We start from the raw sequence: 12,433 nt of genomic DNA on the forward strand, positions 1-12,433 counted from the left end.
TCCCCCAACTGAAGTTAATTGCTCTCAACAGTCCTGTGTGGAACAGCCATGGATTTTAGTTACGGTTGCTAAAATCATTTTCCTCATACAAACAGAATTCTTCATCTCTTTTCTGTTTCTGAGTAAATAGTACGTACCAGCACTATTTGAAAATAACAAACTCTTGATTGAATAATGAAAAACTACAGTTAAACACTAAAAAACTCTAAGCCATCTCCGTGGAGATGTTGCCTGTACAACGGAAAAGAGAATGACTGGGGTAGGCGGAGCCTAGGAGGGATCATGTGACCAGCTTTGCTGGGCTCTTTGCCATTTCCTGTTGGGGAAGAGAATATCCCACAAGTAAGGATGACGCCGTGGACCGGACACACCTATGTTGGAGAAAAGGGAGGTAGGAGATGAATCTCTACGAACGATAACAGAGAACCTATGAAATAGACCCCCGTTAGGGAAATCATCGTATTCAATAAGTGATACTCCCTTCACGTCCCTCTGACATTCTCTGTACTCTGAGAGGAATCGGGCTTCAACAAAGCTGAGAAGCGCAAATCAACGTAGAAATCTTAGCACAAACTTACTTAGCCACCTCCATAGGAGGCAAAGTTTGTCAAACTGAATTGTGGGTGTGGTGAGGGGTGTATTTATAGGCATTTTGAGGTTTGGGAAACTTTGCCCCTCCTGGTAGGATTGTATATCCCATATGTCACTAGCTCATAGACTCTTGCCAATTACATGAAAGAAATTCTGGAGTAGACTGTCCCTTTAAATACATATTATGATGAGAGTTCCATGTCTAAAGCAACAGAATCCATAAGAAACAAAATCAAACTAATGGTTTTAAAGAACGACCTGCACATAGTTTATAGCCCTCTTACATTTGAAGAGGCATCTTCATGAAGTTTTGAATCCTTTATCTCAAACCCGCTTATTTCTTCCCTGGTTGCCTCACATGGTACCAGCCCATCTCTCTTTACTGATGCTCTTGCTATGTTGGGTTTTGGTCTCTGAAGTCTTCCCCTCTTTAGCAATGCTGGCTTCAGTGCTTCAGATTTATTATTCTCTTGAGAATCCTGGTTCTCCTCTGTAGCACTGGAAACAACGTGACAGTTTAAATCTACACAAAAAGGGTTTAAAATGATTTAACTACACAATAAAACATTTTAACTTCCAATATGCACAGCCGCATGCTGTAACTTTATATGAAGAACACTTTTTTCTTCTTCATGAAATAGGTGTTAATATCTAATCTTTCCTGTGACACTTGAGGATACTTTGTCATCCCCTAACCATCTATACATATGTGAAATTTAATTTAAAGGGGATATGAAAGCCCCAAAAATATTTTGTGATTCAGACAGAGCAAACCATTTAAAAAAAGTTTCTAATTTACTTCTATTATCAATTTTGCTTTGCTCCCAGGATATTTTGTGTTGGATACCTAAGTAGGCATCTGGAGCACTACATGGCAGGAATAAAGTGCTGCCATCTAGTGCCCTTCGTAATGGATAACATTCTTGCAAAACTCTGCTCCAGAAATGGGCCGGCTCCTAATCATATGCTCAGCAAAGTTAAATTGGAGTTACAAATCAACGCCCACAAGCAATCTCCAAAGGAAACCATAAGGGCCAGATTAAAAGTGCTAATTGATTGTGCGCGATAAATAACCAGCCATCAAAAGTGGCTGATTATTGCAGAAGACTACAAATATGAGCGCACATTTGCATGCACTGGTATTATGAGTGGAGTACAAATATTGTGCTCGAATTAGCGCAATTTGGCGGTCAAATAGTAATCTAGTCCTAAATGTAGTAGCGCTGCTGATGAAATGGTTTTATATCTGCTTCACACATGTAGGGAAGTTCCAGGTCTACACTGCAAAGCTCCATACAGCCCCACTAATAAATATGCTCGCAGGGCTCATGTTTATACTGAATCAAAGCAAAACAGATGTCTCCTTTCAATTATAGAAAATCCATAACATGGAAGTCTGTATGAAAGGCAGCAATATCTCAATCCACAGTTTTCTTTAAATACTAGAACATAAGAACATTTCAAAATTTTCAGCTTAACTTACAGAGAACTCTGTGTTGTGTGACCTTCTTCCTTCAAGTCTCCAAGGCAAGTGTTGTTCTTTTCATTGCATGGCTGTTCCGCCACTGGCGGCTCTGAGCAGATATTTTGGGGATACGACTCTAATGAAGAATCTTGTGTACAGTTAACTTCTTGGCAGATTTGCATGTCTTGTTCTTCATGCTGGGAACAAGAGTAGAAGAGGAAAGCATTATATGACTAGAGTTAACCATCAATATATATTTATTGGACGTGTGTAAATATTCTGCATTCGTTTCACTTATGATTAACAAATGGCTGTGGTCTGTGGCATTTGGCTCATTTCAGCAGTGGATTTATTAGCATAAAAAGGGCAACAAACAAATGTAGCTGCAAAAACAGAGCATGTAACTTTACACAACTTGCCAATTTTACCTCTATTGTTTCGTTCTCTTTATATGCTTTGTTAAAAAACATGTCTAGGTAGATTTAGGAGCAGCCATACACTACTAGATGCTCACTGGTTGTTGCACGTATGCCTTTTGCCATTGACTCATCTGATGTGTTCAGCTAACTCACAGTAGTGTAATGCTGCTCCTTCAACAAAGTATACAAAGAGAATGAAGCATACTTGGTACAGGTACGTTGGAAAGTTGTTGAAAATTTTATTTGTGGTCTGAATAATGAAAGTTTAATTTTGGGGTTTATTTCCATTTAATCTAACATTTTTCCTGATAATTGCACATGTGCACAGTTACTACAATGATATCCTCCCCTTATAAAAAACAGAATTTATGTTTACCTGATAAATTACTTTCTCCAACGGTGTGTCCGGTCCACGGCGTCATCCTTACTTGTGGGATATTCTCCTCCCCAACAGGAAATGGCAAAGAGCCCAGCAAAGCTGGTCACATGATCCCTCCTAGGCTCCGCCTTCCCCAGTCATTCGACCGACGTAAAGGAGGAATATTTGCATAGGAGAAACCATATGATACCGTGGTGACTGTAGTTAAAGAAAATAAAATATCAGACCTGATTAAAAAAACCAGGGCGGGCCGTGGACCGGACACACCGTTGGAGAAAGAAATTTATCAGGTAAACATAAATTCTGTTTTCTCCAACATAGGTGTGTCCGGTCCACGGCGTCATCCTTACTTGTGGGAACCAATACCAAAGCTTTAGGACACGGATGAAGGGAGGGAGCAAATCAGGTCACCTAGATGGAAGGCACCACGGCTTGCAAAACCTTTCTCCCAAAAATAGCCTCAGAAGAAGCAAAAGTATCAAACTTGTAAAATTTAGTAAAAGTGTGCAGTGAAGACCAAGTCGCTGCCTTACATATCTGATCAACAGAAGCCTCGTTCTTGAAGGCCCATGTGGAAGCCACAGCCCTAGTGGAATGAGCTGTGATTCTGTCAGGAGGCTGCCGTCCGGCAGTCTCGTAAGCCAATCTGATGATGCTTTTAATCCAAAAAGAGAGAGAGGTAGAAGTTGCTTTTTGACCTCTCCTTTTACCAGAATAAACAACAAACAAGGAAGATGTTTGTCTAAAATCCTTTGTAGCATCTAAATAGAATTTTAGAGCACGAACAACATCCAAATTGTGCAACAAACGTTCCTTCTTTGAAACTGGATTCGGACACAAAGAAGGCACGACTATCTCCTGGTTAATGTTTTTGTTAGAAACAACTTTCGGAAGAAAACCAGGTTTAGTACGTAAAACCACCTTATCTGCATGGAACACCAGATAAGGAGGAGAACACTGCAGAGCAGATAATTCTGAAACTCTTCTAGCAGAAGAAATTGCAACCAAAAACAAAACTTTCCAAGATAATAACTTAATATCAACGGAATGTAAGGGTTCAAACGGAACCCCCTGAAGAACTGAAAGAACTAAATTGAGACTCCAAGGAGGAGTCAAAGGTTTGTAAACAGGCTTGATTCTAACCAGAGCCTGAACAAAGGCTTGAACATCTGGCACAGCTGCCAGCTTTTTGTGAAGTAGCACCGACAAGGCAGAAATCTGTCCCTTCAAGGAACTTGCAGATAATCCTTTCTCCAAACCTTCTTGAAGAAAGGATAGAATCTTAGGAATTTTTACCTTGTCCCAAGGGAATCCTTTAGATTCACACCAACAGATATATTTTTTCCATATTTTGTGGTAAATTTTTCTAGTTACAGGCTTTCTGGCCTGAACAAGAGTATCAATGACAGAATCTGAGAATCCTTGCTTTGATAAGATCAAGCGTTCAATCTCCAAGCAGTCAGTTGGAGTGAGACCAGATTCGGATGTTCGAACGGACCTTGAACAAGAAGGTCTCGTCTCAAAGGTAGCTTCCATGGTGGAGCCGATGACATATTCACCAGGTCTGCATACCAAGTCCTGCGTGGCCACGCAGGAGCTATCAAGATCACCGATGCCCTCTCCTGATTGATCCTGGCTACCAGCCTGGGGATGAGAGGAAACGGCGGGAATACATAAGCTAGTTTGAAGGTCCAAGGTGCTACTAGTGCATCTACTAGAGTCGCCTTGGGATCCCTGGATCTGGACCCGTAGCAAGGAACCTTGAAGTTCTGACGAGAGGCCATCAGATCCATGTCTGGAATGCCCCACAGTTGAGTAATTTGGGCAAAGATTTCCGGATGGAGTTCCCACTCCCCCGGATGAAATGTCTGACGACTCAGAAAATCCGCTTCCCAATTTTCCACTCCTGGGATGTGGATTGCAGACAAGTGGCAGGAGTGAGTCTCCGCCCATTGAATGATTTTGGTCACTTCTTCCATCGCCAGGGAACTCCTTGTTCCCCCCTGATGGTTGATGTACGCAACAGTTGTCATGTTGCCTGATTGAAACCGTATGAACTTGGCCTTTGCTAGCTGAGGCCAAGCCTTGAGAGCATTGAATATCGCTCTCAGTTCCAGAATATTTATCGGTAGAAGAGATTCTTCCTGAGACCAAAGACCCTGAGCTTTCAGGGGTCCCCAGACCGCGCCCCAGCCCACCAGACTGGCGTCGGTCGTGACAATGACCCACTCCGGTCTGCGGAAGCTCATCCCCTGTGACAGGTTGTCCAGGGACAGCCACCAACGGAGTGAATCTCTGGTCCTCTGATTTACTTGTATCGTCGGAGACAAGTCTGTATAGTCCCCATTCCACTGACTGAGCATGCACAGTTGTAATGGTCTTAGATGAATGCGCGCAAAAGGAACTATGTCCATTGCCGCTACCATCAAACCTATTACTTCCATGCACTGCGCTATGGAAGGAAGAGGAACAGAATGAAGCATTTGACAAGAGTTCAGAAGTTTTGTTTTTCTGGCCTCTGTCAGAAAAATCCTCATTTCTAAGGAGTCTATTATTGTTCCCAAGAAGGGAACCCTTGTTGACGGGGATAGAGAACTCTTTTCTACGTTCACTTTCCATCCGTGAGATCTGAGAAAGGCCAGGACCATGTCCGTGTGAGCCTTTGCTTGAGGAAGGGACGACGCTTGAATCAGAATGTCGTCCAAGTAAGGTACTACTGCAATGCCCCTTGGTCTTAGCACCGCTAGAAGGGACCCTAGTACCTTTGTGAAAATCCTTGGAGCAGTGGCTAATCCGAACGGAAGTGCCACAAACTGGTAATGCTTGTCCAGGAATGCGAACCTTAGGAACCAATGATGTTCCTTGTGGATAGGAATATGTAGATACGCATCCTTAAAATCCACCGTGGTCATGAATTGACCTTCCTGGATGGAAGGAAGAATTGTTCGAATGGTTTCCATTTTGAACGATGGAACCTTGAGAAACTTGTTTAGGATCTTGAGATCTAAGATTGGTCTGAACGTTCCCTCTTTTTTGGGAACTACGAACAGATTGGAGTAGAACCCCATCCCTTGTTCTCCTAATGGAACAGGATGAATCACTCCCATTTTTAACAGGTCTTCTACACAATGCAAGAATGCCTGTTTTTTTATGTGGTCTGAAGACAATTGAGACCTGTGGAACCTCCCCCTTGGGGGAAGCCCCTTGAATTCCAGAAGATAACCTTGGGAGACTATTTCTAGCGCCCAAGGATCCAGAACATCTCTTGCCCAAGCCTGAGCGAAGAGAGAGAGTCTGCCCCCCACCAGATCCGGTCCCGGATCGGGGGCCAACATCTCATGCTGTCTTGGTAGCAGTGGCAGGTTTCTTGGCCTGCTTTCCTTTGTTCCAGCCTTGCATTGGTCTCCAGGCTGGTTTGGCTTGAGAAGTATTACCCTCCTGCTTAGAGGACGTAGCACTTGGGGCTGGTCCGTTTCTGAGAAAGGGACGAAAATTAGGTTTATTTTTGTCCTTGAAAGACCTATCCTGAGGAAGGGCGCGGCCCTTGCCCCCAGTGATATCAGAGATAATCTCTTTCAAGTCAGGGCCAAACAGCGTTTTCCCCTTGAAAGGAATGTTAAGCAATTTGTTCTTGGAAGACGCATCCGCTGACCAAGATTTTAACCAAAGCGCTCTGCGCGCCACAATAGCAAACCCAGAATTTTTCGCCGCTAACCTAACCAATTGCAAAGTGGCGTCTAGGGTGAAAGAATTAGCCAATTTGAGAGCACGAATTCTGTCCATAATCTCCTCATAAGAAGAAGAATTATTAATGATCGCCTTTTCTAGCTCATCGAACCAGAAACACGCGGCTGTAGTGACAGGGACAATGCATGAAATTGGTTGTAGAAGGTAACCTTGCTGAACAAACATCTTTTTAAGCAAACCTTCTAATTTTTTATCCATAGGATCTTTGAAAGCACAACTATCTTCTATGGGTATAGTGGTGCGTTTGTTTAGAGTAGAAACCGCCCCCTCGACCTTGGGGACTGTCTGCCATAAGTCCTTTCTGGGGTCGACCATAGGAAACAATTTTTTAAATATGGGGGGAGGGACGAAAGGTATACCGGGCCTTTCCCATTCTTTATTTACAATGTCCGCCACCCGCTTGGGTATAGGAAAAGCTTCGGGGGGCCCCGGGACCTCTAGGAACTTGTCCATTTTACATAGTTTCTCTGGAATGACCAAATTCTCACAATCATCCAGAGTGGATAACACCTCCTTAAGCAGAGCGCGGAGATGTTCCAACTTAAATTTAAATGTAATCACATCAGGTTCAGCTTGTTGAGAAATTTTCCCTGAATCTGAAATTTCTCCCTCAGACAAAACCTCCCTGGCCCCCTCAGACTGGTGTAGGGGCCCTTCAGAAACAATATCATCAGCGTCCTCATGCTCTTCAGTATTTTCTAAAACAGAGCAGTCGCGCTTTCGCTGATAAGTGGGCATTTTGGCTAAAATGTTTTTGATAGAATTATCCATTACAGCCGTTAATTGTTGCATAGTAAGGAGTATTGGCGCGCTAGATGTACTAGGGGCCTCCTGTGTGGGCAAGACTGGTGTAGACGAAGGAGGGGATGATGCAGTACCATGCTTACACCCCTCACTTGAGGAATCATCTTGGGCATCATTTTCTCTAAATTTTGTGTCACATAAATCACATCTATTTAAATGAGAAGGAACCTTGGCTTCCCCACATTCAGAACACAGTCTTTCTGGTAGTTCAGACATGTTAAACAGGCATAAACTTGATAACAAAGTACAAAAAACGTTTTAAAACAAAACCGTTACTGTCACTTTAAATTTTAAACTGAACACACTTTATTACTGCAATTGCGAAAAAGTATGAAGGAATTGTTCAAAATTCACCAAAATTTCACCACAGTGTCTTAAAGCCTTAAAAGTATTGCACACCAAATATGGAAGCTTTAACCCTTAAAATAACGGAACCGGAGCCGTTTTTATATTTAACCCCTTTACAGTCCCTGGTATCTGCTTTGCTGAGACCCAACCAAGCCCAAAGGGGAATACGATACCAAATGACGCCTTCAGAAAGTCTTTTCTATGTATCAGAGCTCCTCCCACATGCATCTGCATGTCATGCTTCTCAAAAACAAGTGCGCAATACAGGCGCGAAAATGAGACTCTGCCTATGATTAGGGAAAGCCCCTAGAGAATAAGGTGTCCAATACAGTGCCTGCCGGTTATTTTACAAAATTCCCAAGATTAAAATAATTCCTCAAGGCTATGGAGTATAAAATATGTTTATATATAAATCGATTTAGCCCAGAAAATGTCTACAGTCTTAAAAAAGCCCTTGTGAAGCCCTTTTTTACTGTCTGTAATAAAAATGGCTTACCGGATCCCATAGGGAAAATGACAGCTTCCAGCATTACATCGTCTTGTTAGAATGTGTCATACCTCAAGCAGCAAAAGTCTGCTCACTGTTCCCCCAACTGAAGTTAATTCCTCTCAACAGTCCTGTGTGGAACAGCCATCGATTTTAGTAACGGTTGCTAAAATCATTTTCCTCTTACAAACAGAAATCTTCATCTCTTTTCTGTTTCAGAGTAAATAGTACATACCAGCACTATTTTAAAATAACAAACTCTTGATTGAATAATAAAAACTACAGTTAAACACTAAAAAACTCTAAGCCATCTCCGTGGAGATGTTGCCTGTACAACGGCAAAGAGAATGACTGGGGAAGGCGGAGCCTAGGAGGGATCATGTGACCAGCTTTGCTGGGCTCTTTGCCATTTCCTGTTGGGGAGGAGAATATCCCACAAGTAAGGATGACGCCGTGGACCGGACACACCTATGTTGGAGAAATAAGGATATATTCGTATTGCTGCTGTATCCAGCACTGAAGTGAGCTAAATTGAAGTGAATGGCACAATCATGCGGGTTGGGATTGAAGAACAATCCTATAATGTGTTCTTTGGAGTTGCTTGGACATCTTAAGTAACAGTTATAAATAACAGAACATGTAAACAGATTGTACAGTGATAATATTCCCCCAAATTGCTACCTCATAGCGCCACACGGCTGCCAAAACTTGCTGTGGAGCACACTGAGAAGTATCTCAGTCATTTCAGAAGCTTCTTACCTCTTTGATATCATCTCTGGCTACCGGATTTCCTGTCCTAGAAGAAGCCTTCATTAAATTAGGTTTTGGTCTCTGGAACCGACCCCTTTTCAATGGTGCGGGTTTAATGGGAGACTGCTCCTGAGAAGTAGGGGCCTCATTTCTAAGTAAGTAATATAATAAAAAAAAAAAAATAGAAATACACCTTCAGAAGATTTTTTTATTTTTTATCAAAGTTATGCATACTGTACAAAAAACTGTATAACGAACAAAAAAGTATACAATTATTTAAAGGGACGTCAAACTGAAATTTGTTTTCACGATTTAGAAATAGCATGCAATTTAAAAAAAACTTTAAAATTTACTTCTATTAACTAATTTGCTTCACTCTCTTGATATACTTTGTTGAAAATAGGTTCAGTAGCTGCTGATTGGTGGCTGCACATAGATGCCTTGTGTAATTGGCTCACCCTTGTGCATTGCTATTTCTTCAACAATGGATATATAAAAAAATTAAGCAAATTAGATAATAGAACTTAATTGCAATGTTGTTTAAAAAATTGTATTCTCTATCTGAATCATGAAATAATTTTTTTGGGTTTCATGTCCCTTTAACACAGTTTCTTAAAATAAAAAAATATGAATTACATTTTTCATATTTTTTTACTCGGTTAAAGAAAGTAAAAAAAATATTTAAATATATTTTCAAAGGAAACATTACAAAACACTTACGCGGAAATTTCCATGGTGGTGTCGCTTTGTTCCAAATATCCTGCATCAGTATTGCCAGTATCAGAACCTCCTGCGCTACAACTGGTTGAGGTAGGAGTTGGTGGAACTGAACAGATATTAACTTGCTGACAGTTTTCATCTTGTAGAGAAACTTCATTTTCTTGCTCTATGCTCTAATTTAGAAACATTATAAAGCTGCTTAATGCAAAAAGTAATTAACATAGGTCACTAAAAAATACTTAAAGGGACAGTCTTCTCCAGAATTTATATTGTTTAAAAAGATAGATAATCCCTTTCTTACCATTCCCCAGTTTTGCATAACCAACACTGTTATATTAATACACTTTTCACCACTGTGATTACCTTGTAACTAAGCCTCTGCAGACTGTACCCTTATTTCAGTTCTTTTGAAAGACTTGCATTTTAGCCAATCAGTGCTGATTCCTAGGCAACTCCACGGAGTGAGCACAATGTTATCTATACGGCACACAAGAACTAGCACTGTCTATGCACCAAGATAAGAGGAAGCCTTCAAGGGCTTAGAAATTAGCATATGAGCCTACCTAGGTTTAGCTTTAAACAAAGAATACCAAAGAAACAAAAGCAAATGTGATGCTAAAAAATGGAAAGTTGTTTAAAAAAATTGCATGTCCTATCCGAATCATGAATTTTGACTTGACTGTCCCTTTAATGACAATGCTAGCTTCTCTAAAGCAGCTTACTTTTTCTAACAAAGACGTGTTCTTCTGGTGGATCTCACTGGAATGTCCATCCTCTGCCATGTTTGTTACTTCCTTCAGGTCCTTGTTGGCTTCCAGTTTATCTGCCCTTGCAGGAGTCCTTGTTAAATTAGGTTTTGGTCTTAAGAGTCTGTTTCTTGCCAGTACTGCAGGTTTTATTGGGGATTTTTTACATTCACCCTTAGAATCACAGGAAACTTGGGACCTAAACAATAGAAGATTATTAACTAGCGGAACCCTGTACTCCCAAAATCTTCTTCTGTATAAGAGGCATGTGCAATAAATACATTGAGTTATCAGTAGAAACGGCTGACAGATATGGTCTGGAATTAATTGTATTAAACTGAATCTTTATGCATGCGTCTAATGTTTAGAATGTCTTCATCCTACTGAAATGTTTTATCCCCCCACAAACTTTTAACCACTGCTCATTTTTTTAGATTATTCTACATTTATATATTAACAAAAATAATTCACTGAATAAAAATAAAATTACTAAAAGGCTCCAAAGCTTTCTGACGGACTCTTAAATAGTTGTATGTACTTGAGAAGCCCCATTTTAAACCTATTAATGCATGAGAAATTATAATCTGAAGACTACAAAATGCACTTGTTAATCCGCAGCTAATAACCCAATAACCCGCCCTAGTACTTGAGGAAAGATGATGCAGAAATGAAGGGACATGGAGCCAAGCAACCAGAAACTATTTTGACATACGTCCACATATGACAAATAAATGCATTCTTACTTGTTTTCTTCCTCTGATGCGTGGCCTAATGGAGTTTCTCTGTCATGAGGTACATTGGGTGAAAGAAGTTTGCCATCAATCTGAATTGGAAAATAAAAAAATAAAAAAAATCTCTCTAATAAAAACATTTTAAAAAAGGATCTCCCTAATACACATACACACACACGGGTGGAAAAATATCACTGTGGTTTACTAGTCAGGGGGTAAAAGCTACTAGCCCAGAAGGAAAAAAGTTACTAGTCCATTCAATGTTAAAGATAGGAAAAAAGTCAAATTTCTAAGTTTCCCGGGATCTCAAGCCCTTTACGTGGATCTCTCTCTCTCAAGTCAAAATTAAAATTTCATGATTCAGATAGGGCATGCAATTTTAAACAATTTTCCCATTTACTTTTATCATCACATTTGCTTTGTTCTCTTGGTATTCTTTGTAAAAAGTTAAAGGGACAGTCTACACCAGAATTTTTATTGTTTGAAAAGATAGATAATCCCTTTATTACCCATTCCCTAGTTTTGCTTTACCAACACAGTTATATAAATACACTTTTTACCTCTGTCATTACCTTATATCTAAGCCTCTGCAAACTGCCCCCTTATTTCAGTTCTTTTGACAGACATCCATTTTAGCCAATCAGAGCTTGCTCACTGGAACTCCACGTGCGTGAGCACAGTGTTATCTATATGACAAACATGAACTAACACCCTCTAGTGGTGAAAAACTTTCAAAATGCCGTGAGAGAACAGGCGGCCTTCAAGGGCTTAGAAATTAGCATATGAGAACCTCCTAGGTTTAGCTTTCAACTAAGAATACCAAGAGAACAAAGCAAAATTGGTGATACAAGTAAATTGGAAAATCGTTTAAAATTACATTCTCTATCTGAATCATGAAAGTTTATTTTGGACTAGACTGTCCCTTTAAGTAGGCTCAAACTGATTTCTAAGCCTCAGCCCCACTGAACACCCTCAGGATGAATTGGAACACTGATTGCAAGCCAGGCCTTCGCATCCAATGTCAGTGCCTGACCTCATAAATGCTATTTTGACTGAATGGGCACATTCACAGCCACTCCAAAATACTGGGAAAAGCATTCCCAGAATTGTTGCAGCAGCTACAGCGGCAAGATGAGGGGCAACTCCATATTAATGCCCATGTGTGTACTTGATAGATAGATTTCAAAATAACAAGAGTATTGCAGTGATAACTTTTTTTTAGCAGACAACCATTATATATTACAAA

At 40.6% G+C, this 12,433-nt stretch overlaps 1 protein-coding gene across 1 annotated transcript in view; it reads right to left on the bottom strand.

The window, feature by feature from the left end:
- BDP1 (B double prime 1, subunit of RNA polymerase III transcription initiation factor IIIB) overlaps positions 1-12,433 on the bottom strand; it is a 437,422-nt gene that overhangs the window by 238,475 nt on the left and 186,514 nt on the right. The window contains exons 17-22 of the mRNA XM_053701442.1: positions 11,200-11,279; positions 10,433-10,655; positions 9,711-9,883; positions 9,000-9,141; positions 2,075-2,253; positions 876-1,089 (exon numbers count right to left, since the gene is read on the bottom strand). Of these exons, the coding sequence (XP_053557417.1) occupies positions 876-1,089; positions 2,075-2,253; positions 9,000-9,141; positions 9,711-9,883; positions 10,433-10,655; positions 11,200-11,279 (1,011 nt within the window). The remainder of the gene's footprint in view (positions 1-875; positions 1,090-2,074; positions 2,254-8,999; positions 9,142-9,710; positions 9,884-10,432; positions 10,656-11,199; positions 11,280-12,433) is intronic.

Source organism: Bombina bombina, chromosome 2 (assembly GCF_027579735.1).
Source record: "Bombina bombina isolate aBomBom1 chromosome 2, aBomBom1.pri, whole genome shotgun sequence".
Taxonomy (NCBI): domain Eukaryota; kingdom Metazoa; phylum Chordata; class Amphibia; order Anura; family Bombinatoridae; genus Bombina; species Bombina bombina.